This window comes from Delphinus delphis, chromosome 1, assembly GCF_949987515.2.
Source record: "Delphinus delphis chromosome 1, mDelDel1.2, whole genome shotgun sequence".
Lineage (NCBI taxonomy): Eukaryota > Metazoa > Chordata > Mammalia > Artiodactyla > Delphinidae > Delphinus > Delphinus delphis.
This window is the reverse complement of record NC_082683.1, coordinates 24876971-24899119: the sequence shown is the minus strand read 5'-3', so window position 1 is coordinate 24899119 and position 22149 is coordinate 24876971. Positions and strand designations below refer to the sequence as shown.

At 49.6% G+C, this 22149-nt stretch overlaps 1 protein-coding gene across 1 annotated transcript in view; it reads left to right on the top strand.

Moving 5' to 3' along the window:
* Positions 1-17233, top strand: part of SPOCD1 (SPOC domain containing 1) — a 28659-nt gene extending 11426 nt beyond the window's left edge. Inside the window, exons 3-16 of the mRNA XM_060003367.1 lie at positions 6448-6486; positions 7485-7661; positions 8125-8166; positions 8321-8378; positions 8701-8791; positions 9535-9694; positions 9802-9918; positions 11570-11695; positions 13581-13713; positions 13943-14093; positions 14411-14546; positions 15086-15175; positions 15465-15651; positions 16566-17233. Coding sequence (XP_059859350.1) covers positions 6448-6486; positions 7485-7661; positions 8125-8166; positions 8321-8378; positions 8701-8791; positions 9535-9694; positions 9802-9918; positions 11570-11695; positions 13581-13713; positions 13943-14093; positions 14411-14546; positions 15086-15175; positions 15465-15651; positions 16566-17233 — 2175 coding nt within the window. The remainder of the gene's footprint in view (positions 1-6447; positions 6487-7484; positions 7662-8124; positions 8167-8320; positions 8379-8700; positions 8792-9534; positions 9695-9801; positions 9919-11569; positions 11696-13580; positions 13714-13942; positions 14094-14410; positions 14547-15085; positions 15176-15464; positions 15652-16565) is intronic.
* Positions 17234-22149: the final 4916 nt, after the last annotated feature.

Here is a 22149-nt window from a genome sequence, read left to right as displayed (position 1 = left end):
ACTTTTTAGGTAGTGGTGTGGTCTTTCCATCAGAAAGCACATACTGTCTGATTTTATTTCTTTATGTGTTTATGTATTATAAAATGGTAACTTTTAAAAATTGCTGTTTCTAACTATTGATGGTATATAACATGCAATTGATTTTGCAGAAATCTTTTATTAATTTATATAATTTACCTATTAGGATTTTTTTTTGCTTTCTATGTAGGTAGTCATATAACCTGCAAATAATGAGAGTTTTGTTATTTCCTTTCCAATTCTTACATCTCCCCCACCCCCTTTCCTTACTGTGCTAGCTAAGACCTTTAGTATAATATTGAATAGAAGTAGTAATAGGGTAACAGGGAACTTTGTCTTGTTCTGGATTTCAAAGGGAATGTGGTCATCATTTCACCATGAGTGTGATGTTTGCTGTGTTTTTATATAGATACTTTATCAAGTTAAGGAAGCTCCCTTCTATTCCTGATTTGCTTGTTATTCTGAATGGACAGTACATTTTAAGAAGTATATTTTCTGCATTTTTTGATATAATATGATTTTTATTCTCTTACTAATGTTAATTTAATGAGTTGGGTTTTTAAAATATTAAGTCAATCTTGCATTTCTGGAATAAACCCCAAATTGATCATGTTATATCTTTTTTATGTTTTCTGAATTCATGTTGATAATATTTGGTTTGGAAATTTTGTATTTCTGTTGATGAGTTAACTGGCCTGAAATGATTTATTCTTACAGTGTCCTTGTGAGGTTTTGGTATTCAGTTTTGCAGCCTCATAGAATGAATTGTAGAGCGTTTTCCCTTTTTCCATTTGCTGCAGTAATTTGTATAAAGTTGGAATTATTTGTTCTTTGAACATTTCGGTAGCATCACTGGTTAAAAAAAAGAAGTCTCGACTGGTGTTTTCTTTAGGGAAGATGATTCCTTCCCTACTGATTCAATTAATTCTATGCTTATAGGTTTATTCAGTTTAAAAAATTTTTTCCTTGAGTCAATTTTGGTAAGTTACATTTTTCTAGAATTGTATCCATTTAATCTGAGTTTTCAGATCTACTTGCATATTGGCATAAAGTATTTCACAATAGCCTCTTATCTTTTTAATATCTGTGCACTTATGATTACTCATTCTAAATATTGTCTCATTGTCCTTTCCCTCTTTTCCTTAGGCAGAGAATTGTTTTTTTTCTTAGTCTTTTCAAAGACCTGATTTTTGGTTTTGTGGATCCTCTCCATTATATGTTTGTTTTCAGTATCATCTTTCTTTCCATTTATTCTCTTATTTTTATAATATTTTAAGAATGATGCTTAGTTCATTAATTTTCTATCTTTTTCCTTTCTAATAGTCATTTAAAGTTCTAAAGGAACCTCTAATGATGATGTTAGTTCCATCCGCACACTCTAATATATGTCTTTCTTATTATCATTCAATTCTCAGTATTTCATAACTTTTATTACAATTTTTCCTTTGGCCTATGTGTTATTTATTTATTTTATGTTTATTTATTTTATTTATTTTTTGGCTGCATCGGGTCTTAGTTTTGGCACACGGGATCTTCATTGAGGCATGCGGGATCTTTCCTTGTGGCACATGGGCTTCTCCCTAGTTGAGGTGCGCAAGCTCAGTAGTTGTGGCACATGGGCTTAGTTGCCCCTCGGCTGTGGGATCTTAGTTCCCCAACCAAGGATCAAACCCACGTTCCCTGCATTGGAAGGTGGATTCTTTACCACTGGATCACCAGGGAAGTCCCTGGCCTATGTGTTATTTAGAAGTGTATTTCTTAATTGCCATTCATATGAGTTTCTTTCTTTACTTTCTTTCTCTATGTTTTTCTTTTTGTTATTGCTTTTTAACTTAATCATATTATGGTCTGAGAAAGTGATCTTTATCTGAGTCATCTGATGTGGTAGCCACTATACACTTGTGTCTACTGAGTACTTGAAAGTTGGCCAGGGGACTTCCCTGGTGGTCCAGTGGTTAAGATGCCGTGCTTCCAATGCAGGGGGCGTGGGTTCAATCCCTGGGAACTAAGATCCCACATGCTGCGTGGCGCGGCAAAAAAAAAAGAAAGCTGGCCAGTCCAAATTGAGATGTACTGTAAGTGTAAAATACATACAGGATTTCAGTGACTCAGTCACTGAAAAAAAGAAATTAAAGTTTCATTAATAATGTTTTTTATTGATTACAAGTTAAAATGATAATATTTTGGATGTTTTGAGTTAAGTAAAATATAAAATGAATTTCACTTGTTTCTTTTTACCTTTTTTTAATGTGGCTAGAAAACTTAAAAATACACCTATGGCTCACATTTGTAATTAATTGGGCAGTGTTGGTCTAAAAAATACTAGTCTTTTGAAATTTGTTGCTATTTGCTTTATGGCTCAGGTTGTGCTTAATTTTCATGTATGTTACATGTATACTTGAAAAGAATGTGTATATTAAGAACAGTGTTCTATATATGTACACAGATTAAGCTTCTTCATTGTTTTCATTCAATCTTTTTTATCCTTACTGATTATTTTGTCAGCTAGATTTAGCAATAGTTAGAGAAATACATTAAAATTTCATGCTATAGTGGTGGTTTTGTCTTTTTCCTCATAGCTTTGTCAATTTTTACTTTATGTTTTTTGAGATTATGTTATTAGACGCTTATACATTTAGAGTTGTTATAGCTTTCTGGTGAAATTGCTAATCTTTATGTAATGAGGTCTTTGCCTCTAATTATTTTTTGCCTTAAAGTTCGTTTTGTCTGAGACTAGTGTAGCTACAAAACTTTATTTTGGTTAGTATTTGCCCACTCACATATTACTCCATTTTTTTCTCTTAACCTTTTTGCATTGTTGTGTTTCATAAATAGGTTTTATAAGTGTCTTATAATTGGATTTCCTTTCTTTAAAGTTCTGATAATTTTTGCATTAATCTGAAATATTAATCCATTTACATTTGTTGTAGTTATGATTTATTTGACTCTATTCCTACTGTCTTATTTTCTGCTTTGCATATATCCTGCATTTTCTTATACACTTTCTCCCTTTTATTACCTCCTTTTAGATTGATTACTTTTTCTTATTCCTTTTTATCCCTCTATGCCCTGTTTGTATTCTTTTGGTGGCTGTTGTAGAAATGTTAACACAAATACCTGACCTATCAAAGTATAAAGGAAGTTACTGTTTTTATCTTCCTCTGAAGTAATACGATGATCTGGGAATGCTTTAGTTCCAAGCATGCACCTTCCCAATTTATGTGCTGTTGTTATCTAGTAAGTTGGTCCTAAGTTATTTTTTTAATCCCACAAATTACACAAATATTATAGTTTCATATAATCAGTGTTCGTTTAGATTTAACAACATAGTTATCATTTTCTTTGCTCAGAATTCCTCTCTACATCTCAGCTTTTATATCTGGGATCATTTTTCCTTCCTTCTGCCTCAAGTTCATCCTTTAACATTTTGTTTATTGAGAAAAATAAAATTATCAAGAAAAACAATAACTCTCTTGGTTTTCTCTATGATATCTTTATTTTTTATTTTAAACCATTTTTAAAATTGAAGTATAATTTACAATATTTCAGGTGTACAGCGAAGTGACTCAGTTCACTGAATCTGTTCTTTTTCAGTTTCTTTTCCATTATAGGTTATTACAAGATACTGAATATAGTTCCCTGCGTTACCCAGTAGGTCCTTATTGTTTATCTATTTTATATGTAGTAGTGGGTATATGTAAATCCCCAACTCCTAATTTATCCTTCCCCACCCCCGCTATCCCCTTTGGTAACCATAACTTTATTTTCTATGTCTGTGAGTCTATTTCTGTTTTGTAAATAAGTTATAATATCTTTATTTTATCTTCATTCTCAAAAAATTTGTGTGGGTGCACAATTGATATTTTCCTTAAGCATATTGAAAATATTATTCTGCTATGTTTTGCTTCCATATTACTATCGACAAGTTAGCTGTTAGTCTAACTACCGTTCCTTTGTAGGTAGAGTGTCTTTTTGTGAGAGGCAGGCATTATAGCGTTAGCGGTTAAAGGTGTGGCCTCTGGAATCGGACTGCCAGGATTTAAATCTTAGATCTTTGGTTTACTAGCTGTATGACACTGGGCAAGCTGATTAACCTCTCTGTGCCTCAATTTCCTCTTCTGTAAAATGGGGGCAATAATGGTACCAGTACCTAACTCGCAGGGTTGTGATGAGGATTAAGTGAACTAACAAGGAAAGCATTGAGAACAGTGGTAGCACATTTTCAGTGCTATTAAAGTGTTAGATTTTTTTTCCCCCTCTCAATGCTTTTAGGATCTCCTTTTTTTAAAAAATAAATTTATTTTATTTATTATTTTTGGCTGTGTTGGGTCTTCGTTGCTGCACGCGGGCTTTCTCTAGTTGCGGTGAGCAGGGGCTACTCTTCGTTGCAGTGCGCGGGCTTCTCATTGCAGTGGCTTCTCTTGTTGTGGAGCATGGGCTCTAGGTGTGCGGGCTTCAGTAGTTGTGGCTCGTGGGCTTCAGTAGTTGTGGCTCGCGGGCTGTAGAGGGCAGGCTCAGTAGTTGTGGACACGGGCTTAGTTGCTCCGCGGCATGTGGGATCTTCCCGGACCAGGGCTCGAACCAGTATCCCCTGCATTGGCAGGCGGATTCTTAACCACTGCTCCACCAGGGAAGCCCAGGATCTCCTTATCATTGGTGTGGAGCAGTTTCACTATGATGTGTCTAGGTGTGGATTTACTTTCATTTAAACTTTTTGAAATTCACTGAGCTTTTTGAATCTGTAAATTGTCGTCCTGTATCAAGTCTAGAAAATTCTTAGCTGTCTATCTTCAAATACTCCCTCTGCTCAATTCTCTCCTCTCTCTTTCTGGAACTTTAGTTCCAGAGTGATATTAGTCCTTTCGCTCTAGCCTTTGTGTCTCTTTGATTGTGTTTCACGGTCTCTGTGTTGTAAATATTTTGTATAATTTCTTTAAGTCTATTTTCTAGTTCACTAGCTTATTTCAGCTGTGTCTAATATGCTATTAAACCTATATATTGACTTCTAAATTTTAATAGTTATTATTATCATATTTTTATTTCCAGAAGTCGTGTTTTGTGCCCAACCAAATCTGCCCTTCAGAGTGTATATATATATATATATATATATATATAATATTTTTAATACATATTTTTGCCCTTCACTCATATGTTCGACATTGCCTTTTATTTCTTTAAATATATCATACATAAATATGTTGTATTCTTGTCTGATAAGTCCAGTATCTGAAGCCTTTGCTGGTCTGATTCTGCTGCCTGTTGTTTGGGAACCTCATAACACTGGTATGTGGACCCCTGAGAACAGGGGCCAGTCAAAAGGTTTGAAACTGTGAAGGACTATTCTTAATCTCTTTCCTGTTTTCCCTCCCAGATGTCCCTTGTTTTCTCTCTGCCACCCCCTCCCCCCCATCTCAATTTACTTTTTTGAAAGGCTGATTCATTCCCATGGTTAAAAAAAAAAAAAAAAAAAGTGAAAAGTCTCCCTCTCAACTCCCAGTCCCTTTCCTATTGGAAGCCTCTGATATCCAGTTCTTGTGGATACTTCCAGAGATATTTCATGCAGATTCAAGCAAATACAATGAAAAAATCTTTCTCTTTTTAAAGCAAATGGTAGCACACTACACACATTGTTCTGAACTTGTCTTTTAATTTAAAAAGTATGTTTGTGCTTATAAAAGAGACACATGCTCATTCTGAGTAACATAAATACCCAAGTGTCTACAAGTAGAAAGTGAAAATCCCCCTGGAATTTCATTCCCCAGAGATAACTTCTATTATGCATCTATAAATATATATTTACATAAATGGGTTTATGCAACACATACTGCTCCGTAACCTATTTCTTTCTTTTTCTCCAAACAATACAGCTTGACATCTTTCCATGAATCTTACCATATCTCTCAGTGCTCTCCACATAGCCCAGCAGTTAAATGCCTGGGCTTCGGAGTCAGACAGAACTAGGTTCTAGTTACTTAGTAGCTATGGGACTTTTCAGAGCCTCTGTCACTTAGTAGCTATGGGACTTTTCAGAGCCTCTCTGAGCCTCAGTTTCCTCATCTGTAAAATGGGGATGGAAATAGTACATAGTTCATAGTGTTGTTCTGAGACCTTAATAAGATCATGTATGACATGCTTCTTCCAGGGTCAGCTGCTTTATAAGCCCTTGATGAATGGTAGTTTTTTATTACTACTCACTCTTTTTAATGGCCACTTAGAATCCGTAGTATGATATGTAACTATTTATTAACCATTACCCTTTTGATGGACACTGGATTGTATCCAATTTTTTTGTTGTTGTTATAAATGCCAACCCAGTGAACACTGAATGTACATCTTTCACCTTTGTGTGTATTTTCTTGTGAATTCCCTGCAGTGGGGTCACTGGGTCCTCTGAATTCTAATGTCTGTTTCTTCTTTCTCTCCGAGGAGGCAATGAAAATGGCCCATGGGGTGAAGCATGTGTATTACGTAGGTTTTTTCCTTTTTATTACTGCTGTTTTTTCTCTCTCTCCTGAGGTGTGGTGGGGTGGGAGGGGTCCTCCCCAGAGACGATCCCAGCCCCCTGCCCCAGCCTGCCCTCCTCCGGAGCTTCCTAGTACTCCCCACTTCCTATGACGTGAATCTCAGACCTCTGTTTTCCCCCAAACCTTGGAACCTGACCATTCATGATCATTCATTCAATGATTACTTTTTAGACCCATCTACTTTCAAAACAATTCCCTGTGGTTTGTAATAAATTAAAAGAATCAAAACACACTCAAATGGGTTAAAGTCTAAAGAAAGCAAGAAAAGGGGGAGGAGAAGGGGAAATCTTGTTACAACACCCCACCCCCCAATCCTGGAAAGGTACAACGTCTAGGCTTAAAGTTAATACTAAGCTTCCTGGCAGCCAATGCAAAAAGGGGAGCAGGAGAGATTCTATAGCTCATTAGAAGACCCAGAACCACTCTGCATCTTGAAATGGTCATGAAGGGCTTCCTCTCAGGGGCAATAGAGGGGTGATCAGCAGGCTTTCAGAAGGGGTGTTGGACGTGTTCGCCACGTGGCTGTTTCAGGGCAAAAGGCAAGTCAGTGACCCTGGAAAAGGGGCATGACAAAGCTTTGAGGAAGAGAAGGTGGGTTCAGAACAGGATATGGCTCCCTGGTAAGATGTATCTCTGGTCAGAAGGGTGAGAAGGGTCTCAGTACAGGGTCCAGGTAACTCTGAACGTGGCTGGGAGTGAGAGGGGAAGCCGAGAGGATGGGAATGAAGACAGGCTTCTCTCCTGGGATGGAGGCCAGGCAGTCAGCAAATATTTATAGAGCCCTCCTCTGTGCCAGCCTTTTCTGGGCATTAGGAATACAATGGGGGCTAAGACGTACATGCTCCCTGTCCTCATGGAGCTTACAGTTCAGCAGGGAAGAGCGAGGACAGTAAACAATTGCAGGTGAGGTTAGTGCTCTGAAGGGCTCTTCTCCCCTGGCAGGTTGGTTCTGGGGCAGTGATCCACCTCCTGGGGGCCATCGGCTACGGCCAGGCAGGGGGGCTCCTGCCTCCGAAGCTGGAGGTTCTGGAGGACATGATGGAGGTCAACTCAGCCTCACCTGTCCAGAGGCCCAGATTGAAGGAAAGGCCCATGGCCCGGGGCCCCACGGGGTGCCAGGTACAGAAGATGTTCTTTACACTGGCAGGTCTCTTCATCCTGTTGGGAGAGGCACATGCACACCTGATTCGCAGAGATGGTGCTGCAGCCCAGAGAGACGCCGTGACTTGCACATGGTCACACAGAACGTAAAAGCCAGAGGCAGAGTTAGACCTCTGCTGGCTGGCCGCCCCCGGGCGGTGGTCTGTGCATTCCTTCTCCTGCACTGCAGAGTTCAGGAGCTTGACCGGAGCAGAGGAGGAAGGGAGGGGCTGGGCCTCCATGCATTTGGGGAGAGAGCAGTTGTTGGCCTTTGTTCCTGGCCACCCCTCATGTCCTGCCATCCCAAGATCCTCTAGCCACCTCCCTCAGGGGGGACAGCATGGGGCTCTGGTGGCCTCTCTGACCCTTTCCACCATCCGAGGAGTCATTCCTTTCTGCCCAGGGGCTCCACCTTCTTCTGCACATGCTCATTCTGTTGCAGGAGGGGGTTCCCGTTCAGGAGGCTGGTGCAGAGTGTCCGGGGGTGAGTGCTTCTGCCCTGGCCACGCGGCATCCCTCCCTGGAGCACGGGTAGGGGGAATGTGGGACTGGGGAGGTGACTGGGGAGGCAGGGTCCCCCTGGGGCTGGGAGGCTGCAGCCGGGGACAAGGCCTCGGGTCCTCACCCCTCCCCTACAGTGTGGCCCAGTGGAGGCTGAAGAGGAGCCTGGGGAGCAGGCGCGGGGAGAGGACTCAGGTGAGGGGCCGTGGAGGGTGCCCCTCAGCAGCCGTCTGTCTTCTAGGGACTGCTGAGCACGCAGGGGGCTCCCACCCAGCTCTGGGCCCCAGCCCCTGCCAAGACTCCTCTCCTCTCCCACCCGCAATCAGCCTGTAGTCCTTCCCCAATGGGGTGGGGACCGCTGGCTGCCTGGACTCGGCTCCCAGACAGACATCCTAGACGCCCTGGGTCTCTGAGGGTGGGACCCTTGCCTTGCCTGCCTAAGCCCCTCAGCATTGAGTCACCCCCTCCCCTTGCCCCTGAGCATCCACTGGGCGCCAGAGACTCTGTTTCCCCACAGCTCAGCTTCAGCCCCAACAGGAGAAGCTACCCCTGGATATTGGGGTACGGGGCACTGTGGTCCGTGCCATGCGGGAGGCGCTGTGGAGTCGGTAAGGCCTTGTTCCGCGTTCCCTGACATCCAGGACGTCCTGAAGGGCTGCCTTCACACACACCACCTCCCAGAGCCGTGCAGTGTTCTAAGGGCTTCTGTGTGTACGACTAACCCCATTTTATCCTGTGAGGTCATTTGCCCACACGTTTGAACCTGGGTCTCTCTGGCTTCAGGGCTGTGCTTTCTCATTAAGCCGCTGCAGCTCTCAGTGTCTGCTCAGGTCCTCGTGGATGTCGCCCACAGCAAATGCTTTCAGACACAGTGAGACTCTCAGAGATCTGAGCACAGAACTGTCACTTTACTAATGGTGAGGCCAAGGCCCAGAGAGGACAGGGTTTTGCAAAGGTCACACAGCAAGTCAGTAGCCGATTCAGGGTTACATCCAGGGCCAGGGCTCCATCCCCTCCCCTGACCCATGCCTTGCCCTCCCCCCACCAGGCTTCCTCCCCTCCCTCCATACCCCGGTTTACTGGCCAGGGACAGAGCAGGGGCTGAGCAATCCGATCTTGCTTTTCTACTCATCGTGTGGCCTCAGGCAAGCCCCTTATCCTCTGTGAGCCTCAGTCACCCCATCTGTAGATGGAGAATGATGATACCTCTTCTTCACGGAGTTGGGGGGAGAATAAATGGGTTCATGTAGGAAAATGTTCAGAATAGAAACCAGAGTTGGCCCAGACCCTGCTCTCCACCCATGTCTCCCTCGCGGGCTCGGTGCCCTGGCCCTGCCCTTGTGCCCCACAGCCTTCAGGGGCGCCCAGACCTGGCGCTGAGTGAGGAGGCCGTGGAGGGCATCGCTGCCGGCATCGAGGCAGCCCTCTTCGACCTGACACAAGCCACCGACGGCCGCTACAAGAACAAGTACCGCAGCCTGCTGTTCAACCTGCGGGACCCCAGGAACCCGGTGAGTGGGGCTCTGGGCTAGGCTGGGTCCCCCTCAGAGGTGGGAAGCCCTGGCAGGATGTTGGGTGGGGCTCTCCAAGCGGTGTGGTGCAGCCCCTGCCCCTGCAGGACCTGTTTCTCAAAGTGGTTCACGGAGACGTCAGCCCCCACGGCCTGGTGCGGATGAGCTCGGTCCAGCTGGCCCCCCAAGAGCTGGCCCGCTGGCGGGACCAGGAGGAAAAGAGGGTGAGCTGTTGGGTCAAGTCAGGACATGGAGAAGGGGTTTGGGGAGGGGGAGGCCCGAGGATGGAGCGGGAGAGACAGACAAAGAGTGAGGAGGAAGGTGATGAGACAGGGGAGCACAGGACAGACAGAAACAGAAACGAGGGAACAGAAAGATCGGGCAGACAGGGAGAGAGTCAGAGAGACTCTCCCCACCAAAAAAGAAGGGAAAAGAGGCAGAAATGAAGGGGGTTGGAGATGGAGAGCTCAGTAGAGAGGTGACACCAACGGGGGTGTTGTCTTCCACTTGCTTTTCTATGGAGCTGGGCTGGGGGGAGTGGGGGGACTGGGGATGTTGGCGCAGAGTCTGGAATCCAGGATTGTCATCCGCCATCCATGGGGCACAGACCCAGTGTGATGACCCTGCTCCAGTCCAGCCCCAGAAGTTCCAGAAAAGGCTGGAAGTCTTCCTAGTGCCCCAGGCTGAGCGAGGAACCCCACAGCCTCCAGCAGTTCACAGATACACCCCCATACACCCAGGGGGAACTGCACAGGGGCAGGGGAGGTGTGGGCACTGAGCCAGCTTCAGGAGATGCTTGCATAATGTTTGTTGGTGCCCCAGTGAGAAGGGGACTGACCGAGGGAGCAGGGCCTGTGGTATGGGCTAGGGCAATAAGGCCCTTATTCTGACAGACACTGGGCTGGTTAGAATTAATAACTGGAATCCGTTAGGAGCATCTGTCCACTCTGAGCTTCTGTCCGGGCACTGTGGGCGACCAGGACCAGCTATGTAAATTGTGGAGCCAGTGCAGAATGAAAATGCGGGTGCTTTGTTCAACGATTAAGAATTTCAGGGACTTCCCAGTGGTTAAGACTCTGTGCTTCCACTGCAGGGGGCACTTGTTCGATTCCTGGTCGGGGAACTAAAATCTCTCATGCGGGCAGCGCGGCCAAGAAAAAAAAAAAAAAAAATTTCAAGATGATGGCAGTATTTAGCATGGGGCCCTTCTAGGCACAGGGCCCTGGGCTACTGCATGGAGCCCATGCCCGCAAAGCCAACCCTGCTGGGAGGACAGGGCTTCTGTCCTCCCGGGGTTGTTAGAAAGAAAGAGACAGGCTTTCAGGAATCGTTTCAGGTAGGATGACACTGATCAGCAATAAGAATCACAAGTAGCGTTTACTGTGAGCCAGGCTCCAGGCTAAACACTCAACATAAGCTGTTTAATATGATGCTCTTAATTTCATTTCTAGAGAACAGATCAACTAAGGCTTAGAGCAATGAAGGGCTTGCCCAGGGCCACACCATCTTGTGGGCCTTTATTAATGACAGCTGGTGCTCTAGCGCCTGTGCTCTTTCGACTACCCCACACTCTTCCCAGGGCAGAGGGTGGGTGGGATACAGTCGGGCAGATTTGACTCGTGCGAGAAGGCGAAGTTCAAGAAGGCTTCCTGGGGGAGGCCGGGTTTGAGTTGGAGGGTGAATGAGTGGAAAATGGAGAAGTAAGGCGGATGGTGGGGGGTCTCCAGGTGAGGGACTGGCAGAAGCAGAGACGTGGAGGAAGGGAAAGGGCTGGCATGGAAGGGGCCACAGCGGACGGGCTTCAAGGGAGCACTTGGGCTCTTGGTGGCCAAAGTCCTCCAACCCTGGCTGAGCTGGGGCTGCTCCGCCCCTCAGAGCCTGGAGATCATTGCGCAGCTGCAGAAGGAGCCGTGCAGCCTCCCGGCCTCCAAACTGACCCACAAGGGGGAAGTCGAGATCCTGCGGGACGTGGACCAGACGCTGACCCTGGAGGATCTGGTGGTAAGTGGGAGCCTGACGTGGTGCCAGGCAGGGCCTGTGCCCTCGGATCCCACCCCTCACCTCACCAGCTGTGTGGCCTTGGGCAAGTCATCTGACTACGCTGAGGCCCACGGTCTTCATCGTAGATAGGGGAATGACGGTGGCCGCACAGGGTCTGGGTGAGCACGGGGTGAGACAAACGCCGGCACCGGGCCTGTCCGCACCTTCGCAGCGCTGCTGCCCCTCCTTTTGGCCTAACCCCAAGGCACCTCGTGTGAGTAGTAGTGAGTCCTGTCTCCGCAGTTCCCCCCAACCTCAGGCATTCCGACCAGATCCCAGGTTGGGAAGCAGGAGGGACACGCTGTTTGAGGCAGCGACTTTTCGGATGTAAGGAGCAGAGACTTGCTCTATTCAGCAGAAGGACTTAGGGATGCGCCGGCAGGGCACCACCTGGAGTCCAGAGCAGCCTGTGCGGAGTGTCCTTTTCTTTGTGGGGGACCTGCCCCATCCTCCTGTCCATCCTGCTTCTTCCTCCCCCTTGGCCCCTCCTCCTTGCACATGGCTCAACAGGATGGCTCAGCAGCCCTCGAATCAGTGAACCCATCCCCTCAGCCTCCTGCAGCCAATCAGAGCGCCCCCTTGGCTCACTTCAGTCGCTCTCAGGAGAAGGCTGCTCCGGCTTTGGTTGGGCGTCCCGTGGGTCAGATGTTCACCCCGGTCTAATCAGCTGTGTGTCCGGGATGGGGAAGCGCAGGGTCCCTTGAGCCACGTTCGTTCGCTGGGGAAATGGCAGTGACCTTGACCGACAAAAATCCCTGCTGTCCCTCACCAGTATCCAGGCCAACAAGCAGACCTCCTGGCTGTGCGGAGAGGAGCCCTAAGAGGGCGTGGCTGCTCCCCAACCCAAACCAACCTGTATTCCCTGAGTAAATTGAATGTAAATATAGGGGGAGGAGCCAGAGAGAGAGGGAAGAGAGAGCGGGCGGCAGAGTAGGGGAGGGGAAGATAACACAGAATAGCAACATTTCCTCCGACTGAACACCTACTATGTGCCACTTTTACAAACAACGCCTCATTCAAACCTCACGATATAACCTACGAGATGGGTGATGCCTGTTTCCTGGGTGAGGCACCTGAAACCGTTTGCCCAAGGTCACTTAGTTGGCAGTGGGGGAGACTGGAACCCAGGCTCTCTGACTTCAAAGCCTGTGCCTTGTCACTGCTCTGGAGGTGGTTTTAAGGCAAGAGTGAGAGTTTCAAGATCTTTTCAAATCTTCCTGAAGCAATCAATGTTTGTTGTGTGTTTAAAGCTGTTTCTATTATGAGGAAGAAAGGGTGATTTGGCATTGGGCTTCAAGGTTCTTAAAAACGTTCATTCTCCCCAGTTCTGTCGTCTGCTTCTGAGAACTCGTCCTAAGGAGATAATTGAAAGTCTAGGAAAATACTTTCAGCATAAGGATGTCCTCAGTGTTATTTGTTACAGTGAAAGCCTGGGAACGACCTGATTGTCTAGCAGCAGAGGTGATGCGTACACTCCAGCCCACCCCATCAGTGCAATGTCTACAGGGACGGTATAACACGGCAGATACCTTTGCTGTGCTTCATGGACACATGAACCACAAAAGGACCCCCGAAACTCTGTGTATAGATAAACTATTATAAAGGAACACCCGGAGTATCAACGGTTGTTTCTAAGTGGTGGGACAAGGGGGGATTTTTTTTTTTAATTTTCAAATTTTCTATATTTTCTAAATTTTCTGTAACAAGTTCACGATACCTTTGTAATTAAAGAATATATTATTTAGAAAAATAAAACCACAGCCCTGAGGGCCCCCTACTCATGGAGGGCTGCTGACCTCCCCAGCCGCCTTCCCGGCCCACCCCTCTCTCCTCCTTTGCCTCCCAGGAACCCATGGTGTCCATAGACTGCGGCCCACTGGCCCTGCCTGCCACGTCGAGGGGCACCACGGAGCAGCACGAGGACACCACAGAGCAGCACAAGCACCACTTCCTAGACCCCAGCTGCCGCATCTGCATGGGTGGGAGGGAGACACAGGAGGGGCACAGGGGTGGTGGGTAGGCTGGGGCTGAGTGTGGGGTTCAGCGGCAACAGGGATTCATGGCTTGGGGAGAAGGTGGTGGGGTGGGGGTACCTGTGTTCCAGGTCACCTCAAAAAGGACCTGGTTCAAACTCCGTTTCTAATGCCCTGGGCTGGCTTCAGCCTAGCTGCCGGCCCCCTTTTCAGCTCCTGCCTCTGCTCTTTGCAGACTGGAAGCCCTTGTATGAGCGGCCAGCCTCCTTCATAGCCACCAGGACGATGGGGGATGATGCTTTCCAGAGAGCCCCAAGCCTGGTCCCTATGTCCTCTCCAGAGATGCCCCAAACCAAGGAGAAGCCTCCCACGGAGCCCAAGGACAGGTATGGGGCAGTGGGCAAGGAGGTGGGCAACTGGCAGGGTGGGTGGGGGAGGCCACCTGCTAGGGCAGCAGACACAGGCTGGGTTTTTCCATATGGCCTTAGGCAAATCCTGCCTCTTGTGTGGGCCTCGGTTTCCCCATCTGTGCAATGGAACTAATCATCCCTGCCTACTGGTCTCTACCACATAAGGCCATGTTTGGACCAGTGTTCCAGCACCCACAGTGGAGACACAGGACCTTCTCTGAAAACTAAGGAGCTGCTGGGGAAGCCCTGGTGACCTGTTCATCTGGCCCTGTTCTCTCTGTCCCTCCCTCTAGGCTCCAGATGCCTGCTGGGTCCACAAAAGCCCTGCCCAGCCAGCCGCCCTGGGAGGGGTCTCTGGACATGTTCTCCATTAAGCAGTTCCGGGTCAAGGCCCAGCTGGTCTCGGGGCACAGCTTTTGTCTCATCCGGGTACTCCTGCCCAGCTCGCCGAAGACTCCCTTGCACACTGACCAGCCCAGTCAGCTACACACACCCCCGTTCATTCATTCACCCACTCACTCCTTCTGAAACAAGTCTTTGGCTCCCTCTCTGTGCTTGGCCCTGTGCTAGGCTAAATGCAGCCCCACTCGTGCAGAGACACATGGGCAAAGGACTCCCTATAACCCAAGGCATAAAGCAGGAAGGACCCAGGAAAAGGGTCTGGTGCATCCTGGCCCAGAGTAGGGTTTTAGGAGTTATTGTTGAGTGAGTGAACGATCAGCCAAGTGTTGGATGAGGGTAGGGGGTTAGAGGAGGGCGTGAGGGGCTCCTGAGAAGTGGAGGAGATTGGCCAGGACAGGCTGTAGGCCTCCAGGGGTAGTTAGGGCTTTCCAGCAGCCACTGGGGCTCCTGATACACTGCCTGTCAATCCTCTTGGCCACAGGCTGTGGCTTCCGGGTAGCCAGTATTGAGTCTGCCTAAAGTGGGCGGGAAGCTGGGAGGCTGACTGGCCTCGTACCTGTCCCCAGGCCCTGCCCCAGGTGATCCGCTCTGCAGGCTGCATCCCCCCCAGTGCTGTCTGGGACTTTCTGGCCAGCATCTGCCCAGCCGAGGCCAAGGTAACCACCCACCCTTGGGCACCACCTCTCCTCCTAGCACCATATCCCCAGCCCTGAGCTCTCTTTCACTCCAGCTCTGGAGCAGAGGCCTGGTTTAAGATATCCGGGTCCAGTTCCCACTGTGACTGCAGACTCACTGTGTGAACCTGGGCAAGTCCCTCTGTTTCCACCTCTGGAAAATGGGGCCACCCTTCCTCACAGGGTTCTCAGAGGTTCAGATGAGACCAGGGGTGTTCACAGGAGCAGAGAATGACTGTTCCTAAACCTGCTCTTCTTCCTGCAACCTCAGGACATCTGCGTGGTCAGACTGTGCCCACAGGGCTCTCGGGACACCCAAAATTGCCACCTGCTTTATTCCTACCTCAACAACAAGCAGTGCCACGGCCTGGCAGCTGTGGAACAGGTGGGGGTGGTCCTGCTGCCCCTGCCTGCCTTCCAGCCCCTGCCCTCCAGGCTGCGCCCTCTTGGAGGCCCAGGTGAGTGCCCAATGCCCATCCCAGGCCCTGTCTCCCCTCACTTGGTGACCAGACAGACGTTGTAGACACAGTCACCCCTGTCTCCATGGAGGCAGACACATCTCAGAAGGGAACTTCTGAGATGGGCAAACGTGAGAACAAAAACAAGAAGAGCTCAGACTTGTATATTGTTTACTATGTGCCAGACACCATTCTGAAAGCTTCACTTATATTAATTCAGTTAGTCCTCAAAATAACCCCTTCAGGATGGTGCTGTTAATTTTTTCACTTCATAGATGAGGAAACTGAGGTAGGGAGAAAGCAAGTGTCCAGAGTCACAGCCAGTCAGTAGCAGAAACTGGCCTGCTAACCACCACACATACAGTCTCTCCAATCAGGCACCTTGATGAGAAACTCACCAGTCACATTTGACCCCAGCATAGCAGAAGAGGCAGGAACCACCAACTGGCTGAAATTAGGACCTACATAAAAGAGGAAGGAGAGATGTTTTCACCACAGCTATCCTGGGCCAAGCTTGGCTTTTGTGCCTGGATAGCCTCCAGGGTGTGGATCCAGGAAAGCATGGGAGGGGGCTGGAGGGGGTATCAAGGGGAAGACTGTACCTGTTGCCGAGTAGTGTTTGATCTTTCTGGGCTGCCTGTCCTGGGGACAGTGTGGTAGAATGAATCATACAGCCTTGAGATTAAACCATCCATGCCCCAGTCTCAGCCAGGTGAACCCTTTCACACACTGTGAGAGCAAATCTTACGCCCTCCTACTTAACTTTCCTAGCATCTCATGGGCCCCATCTCACTACTGGAAAGCTCTTCTTGGGGTCTAACCTCCAGACCTCTTGCCACAGCCAGAATGCAGCTTCTGGGGGCTGTGAGTTCTCTCCGTCCAAGCCTTTGGTCTCTTTCCTCCTCTTTCTCCAGGCCTGGAAGCCACTCACGCAAGCCTGTTGCTGGCTGTGCTGCTCCCCAAGGCAGGGCTTCTGGCCACAGCAGAGTTCAGCCCCTTGTGGGGGAAGGTTCGCAAAATGCTCTCCTTCAACAGAAAAGCAGAGATGAGATGCCACCAGCCAGAGGCCACAGGGCCAGACGTGGCCCTGAAGGGATCCCCTCCCCCGGTGGGTGCCCTGCAGCAGGGCCAGGGCAAAGGCAGCCTGGCTCCAAGGGGAATCTGTGCTTGGCAGAGGCCTGCCAGAGGCAGGGGGAGACTGTGGGGAGAGCCTGAGACCTGGCAGGGTCCTGGGCGAGGGCAACGGCGTCCAAACCCAGGCTGGCACCAGTCCTGGCATCCCTATTCAGCTTCACCAGCTGGCCATGACCAGCACCTCCACAGGGCTTCCTGTCCCCGCCAAGCCCTGCTTCAGCATCTCAAATCCCTGGTGGCCATGAGCCAGCAGTTCCAAGCCTCACTGAGGTCCCTAGGCCAGGAGCAACTTCCCCGACCTCCTGCCCAGCCTCCTGCAGCCGCTGGGATTCTTGGCCTCCTCTGCCAGTCCCCTGCAGCTCCAGAGCCCCCTGGTCCATCCCTTGACTCCTCTTTGGGGTCTACAGATGGAGTCGGCTCTGAGTGTCCCCTTCCTGAAGAGACCTGACCCTCATTACCCACCAAAAGAGGGGCTTTAATTCCCTAACCAGTGCTGAACCCTGAGGTGCTCCGGAAGGAGCAACAGGGGCAGAGGAAGGGGATGGTTAGCTGTTTGAATTTCCTGTTCTGCAGTTTGCTTGGTGTTAATTTTTGGTTTAATAAAGAATTTGGCAAAGTTGAGACTGCATCTGCTGGCTGGACAGGAGGGACCCTGGGCCTGGCCACGTGTGGGTTGACGTGGGTGTGTCTGGGAGTTTCTGTGCACAGATATAGCAGAGCTAAAGTGTTAGGGATGGAGGGGGTAGCTTTGTCTGCTGCTTGTCTGAGGTCCTTAACCATCACTGTGCGCCAGGGTTCAGCTGTTGCCATGGTGGACTCTGGAAGCATTTTGCAAGTATTTTGAACTGGTTGGAAGAAGTGATGGGAGAGAAGGCAGCACTAGGTTGGGGGAGAGAGAAAAACGAGGCTTTTGAAGGGGCATAGACACTTAGAGATTGTTAGAGAGGAAAAGGAGAGCAAGTTGCAATGGATTTAAAAATTTTCAGTTACCAAGACTTTTTCCTTTGGAGAGTTGGGGGTTACCGCCGTAATCCCTACGCGTCTCTGTGTGTATCTGAGGGTCGCTGTGTGTGTGCATGCCTGTGACCATATGTCTGTGTGGGTCTCTGTTGAGGAAGTTGGGAGGTCCAAATAGGATGTCTCCTCTCTGTTCCTCTTGCCAGCTCCTGGGGACTGATACTGGAGAAAGCCAAGGGCCTTGGCCTGGTGGATGGGGGTGGACATTGAGGATGGGGTTGGAGGCTGGTGTTACAGGGCAGGATGGTGCTGCTTTGCCTGGGGCCTGGAGTGAGCTCTTAACAGCAGCTACAATTGGAAGGCATCTCCGTGTGTGTGTACCTCCGGAGAGCTGAGTCTAGGCATTGCCATGGGAACTTAACTGTCTCCTCACTACCTAATCCAGGGTCCAGAAGCAGGGCCTGGCTTGGAGGACAGAACTTGTGGCAGGACCCCACCGTTCACCCCTGCCCCGGCCTGAAGGGGTGTATCTCTTCCCACCCCTTCTCTGAAGTCTACCCATGTACCAGCCTCGCCCTGGGCTGGGAAAGATGGGGCAATAGTTGGGGGAGTCCCACTTCTCTGCCCCATGAGCTGTGCTGCTGCCCTACCCGCGGCCGACAGCAGAGGGGGCCCTAGGCCTTGGGATGGAGGTCGGGGCTGGCAGGACTGGAGGCCAAGCTGGAGGCGGGGCGAAGTGTGGGAATTTAGCCGTAGGGATTGGGCGCGTGTGTGTGTGTGGGGTGGGGTGCCGGGGGTGGGACAAGGAGGGGGGACTGGGCAGGTGAACCGCGGGTGGGGGGGAAGCTCCGAGGGCCTTGTGAGGGCCTCAGTGCTATATGCAAATTACCCAAATTACCCTGCAACCTGCGGCTTGACTCAAGTCGGCAGCAACTTGGGTCATTTTCTTAACACAGGGCAGTTGGGGGACGGCTGTGCGCCCTCTCCCTCCAAGCCCAGGACTTCCTCCCAGGGAGACGGGAGACCGTTTGGTCCCTTCCCGAGCACTCAGGGGAAAAAAAGCTCCGTACTCTGGGCTGGGACTTCCTTTCGGAGCGTCAGTTTTCCCCTCTGTAGATGGGAGTGATCGTGCGGCCCTCTGGCACCTCGGCCCGCAGAGAAGGCTATAGGTGAACCCCGAAATCCTCAGCCTGCTTCGAGGATGGGGGCTGGACAGCATGATCTCCACCCACCTTTTGGCGCTAGTCCGCAAGCCTCTTGCCTTTCTTTTGGCAGAGGAGGCCAGGAGCGCGGATTAGGCGAGCTGTTGCTAGGGGGCGTGACCGGAGGTTGCTGGGCTCGGGTTGCTAAGCAACGCTGGGCGGGGCTCACGTTGCTGGGCCGGAGTAGGCGTATCAGGGGACCCGAAGAGCCAGCTAAGCTTCCCTAGGTTTTAATGGAAGGCGGCCGTCGACGCTGGTCTCCCCGCGACTTTCTGCGGGCTTCACCTTCCCCTGGGCAGGACGCCGTCTCGGAGGGTCCTTCCGGTCATACCCTCCGAGACTCCGTTATCCTCTGGGCTCTGGAGCGAGGAACCCTGGGTCTTTGTGCACGTGTCTACGCGTTTGCTAGTGCGGTAGGGGGAGGGAGGGTCGCTTTTGGGTTTCCATAGCAACCGCTCCAGTGTCACCCCATTGCTCCCAAAGGTTTGAGCGGTTGCGTGTGTAAATTTACATATATCTGCATGTCATTAACATAGAGGCGGAGCCGGAACTTGTTTGGGCAACTATCCCTGGACAGTTCCGTTTGCTTCTCTCTCATCCCGCCTGATGGGCACGTGGGCCGCGCATGCGTGAGTGTTTTGCTTATTAATGTTCCCAGATTTGGGGTGGGGGGGTGAACTGTAATAGTGACCACCGGTTCCCAGGCCCCGCAGTCACCTCATAGAGCTGTTTGGATGAATCCACGTACCCTTGACCAAAGACCCAGTCCCACCGGGCAATGCCAGGCCTGGTTGGAATCCCAGGTATGCCCTTTCTTGTCTGTGTGGCCTTGGGCAAGTTTAGTTGTCCTCTCTACGGCTCAGTTTCCTTCTCTGTGGATAGGGATACTAATCCCTAACTCATCAAGTTATGAGAGGGTTCAATGGGATGCCACTTTTATATGCATTTCTTGCTGCTCTTGGCATACAGTATCCACTTAGTGGTAGCTCTCTGCCTCCCTCCATGGAGCCCAGCTCCTCTCAGGCCCCAGCCAAAGCAAACTGACTTCTTTGCAGCTCATGTCATGACAACTAAACACCCGGAAGAACTTCCAGATGTCAGGGCAGACTGGGTTCGAGGCACAGGATGAGGACTATTAGTTTGCCTGTTTGTCTTTCTTGGATGCTGGAGGCCAGGTTGGTGAGAAACACGGACACCACCCCACCATCACCACCACTACCACACACACCTTTACACCCTTGTCTCAGCGGCCAACTGTTTCCAGAAACCTTGCATTTCTGTCTCAAAACGGCAGCAGGGAGGTTGAGAGACTTAAGAACCAGAGCTAAGGTGATCGAGAAAGTACTCTCCAGGACTGAGATGTCTGGGATGGAGCAGGGTCCAGCAGGAGGCTAAGGTCAGAAACTGCTTGAAGAGCCATATATCTGAGCCTTTACCAGAGAGGACTGGGGGACCCTGGGGCCACTCCTTTGCCCTTTCTGGTCCTCAGGGTCCCCATTGTGGACAACTGGGACTCCTCTGCTGTGATTTGGGGTGGAGGGCTCAGTATGGAGAACCCTCTCACTGCTGCAGCTCTGTAGCAGTGCCATGGAGGAAGTGAGTTTTCTGTTGGGGCAGAGGCTGCGACGTACCCTACCCCTTGAGCGTGGCTGGGATGGAGCAGTAGACATCCTGGAAGTTCTTGTTCTTACTTGGACTCTAATTGTTCCAGATAGCCTCTTCAAAAGCTGGGAAGTCCTGCCTGGGTCTAACTTTACCTTCCTGCTCTGGCAGAAGCTCCTTCTCTCCCTCATTTTTGCTGGTGTCTCTGTAACCTTAACAGCCTTGACTGCTAGGGTCAGAGGGGAGGCAGAGCAGGTGTTAAAGGAGGAGAATCAGTTCCACTCTGTGTTGGTCTCTTAGTTCTCAGTTAGGTTCAGATAATTAAAATAAATGAGATTGGCTCCTATCCTGGGTAGAGGAAGGTTATTGGTGATGAAGAGGGAGTATAGAAGCTGGATTCCGATTGGTTGGTTGGCTTCCTGGAGGAGGTAGAATTACCTGGGGGCCATACCCTGCCGTTGTCACTCTGACACTATGCAGGACTACTGTCTGCCGGCGGATGGCAGTGAGCCACTTCCTTCCCTCGTAGCCACCTGTGCTCCACAGGTAAGGATTCTAGGGACAGGCTGAGAGCCTGGCAGTGCCCAGTTGGCCTGCTTGTGTCCCGCTCTGGGGGCCAATTAAGTCTCCATCTCTAGCCGCGCCGATTAACAGTTAATAAGGCAGCAAACACCTGCAGCTATGGAGGCGAATTAAGAGCAACAGTCGGCATAATACACAACCCGATAAGTGAGCAATTAACAACCGGAGAAAGATTAATAGAAGCAATTACATCCTACTCGGGGCTCTGTAAATACGACTGTCAATGGCTGACGGATTCAGTGCGGTCTCTCCTGGCCCCGCCCCAGGCTGCAGCCTCTGCAGGGAGGGAGTCAGGCCAGCCAGCCTGTGGATTCAGGACCACAGAGTCATATATACATGGGAAATGTGCATATACACAAATGTAGACATACATAGACAGACATGCTCACAGAGATAGTCCACAAAGTGCAGTCACACAGATACACACATCCTGTACTGTCACCCACACTCACATTCACACAACACAGAGCTACACATTGGTCATTCGGAAATACACACCGACATACACAGGAAAATAGCCACAGTGTCATAAACAGACACTTCCCTGTTTTAGACAGAGCCACACAGACAACCAGACACACAGTGACACTCACATATATGATTTGGATATATAGACACACAGCTCCATACTCCTAGGGTCCCAGATGCATGTGGCATCTGTCCTCCTTTGATGCCCACCTTGCAAAGGGTCGTGCATAGTGGGTGAGAGCTGCAGCTGGGCATTGGTTTGAGAGTACTGGAGTGCGGGTAGGAAGGGACAGAATATTTGTGAACATGTACGCAAGCATGTCTGTGTGCGTGTAAGTCTAAGCATGTATGTCCTGGCAAGAGTGTGTTTTACCGATGTCTGGGCATGTTCCTGTGTGTAAGCACGCATGTGTCTATACATCTGAGTGCCTGTATGAGTGTCTGCGTGTATGAGTGTCTGCGTGCATGGGAACGGGCACATGTGCTTGTGTGCAGCGTATCTGTGACTACACACGTGGGTTTCCAGTTCATGTGTGATGCTATGTCAGTGCCC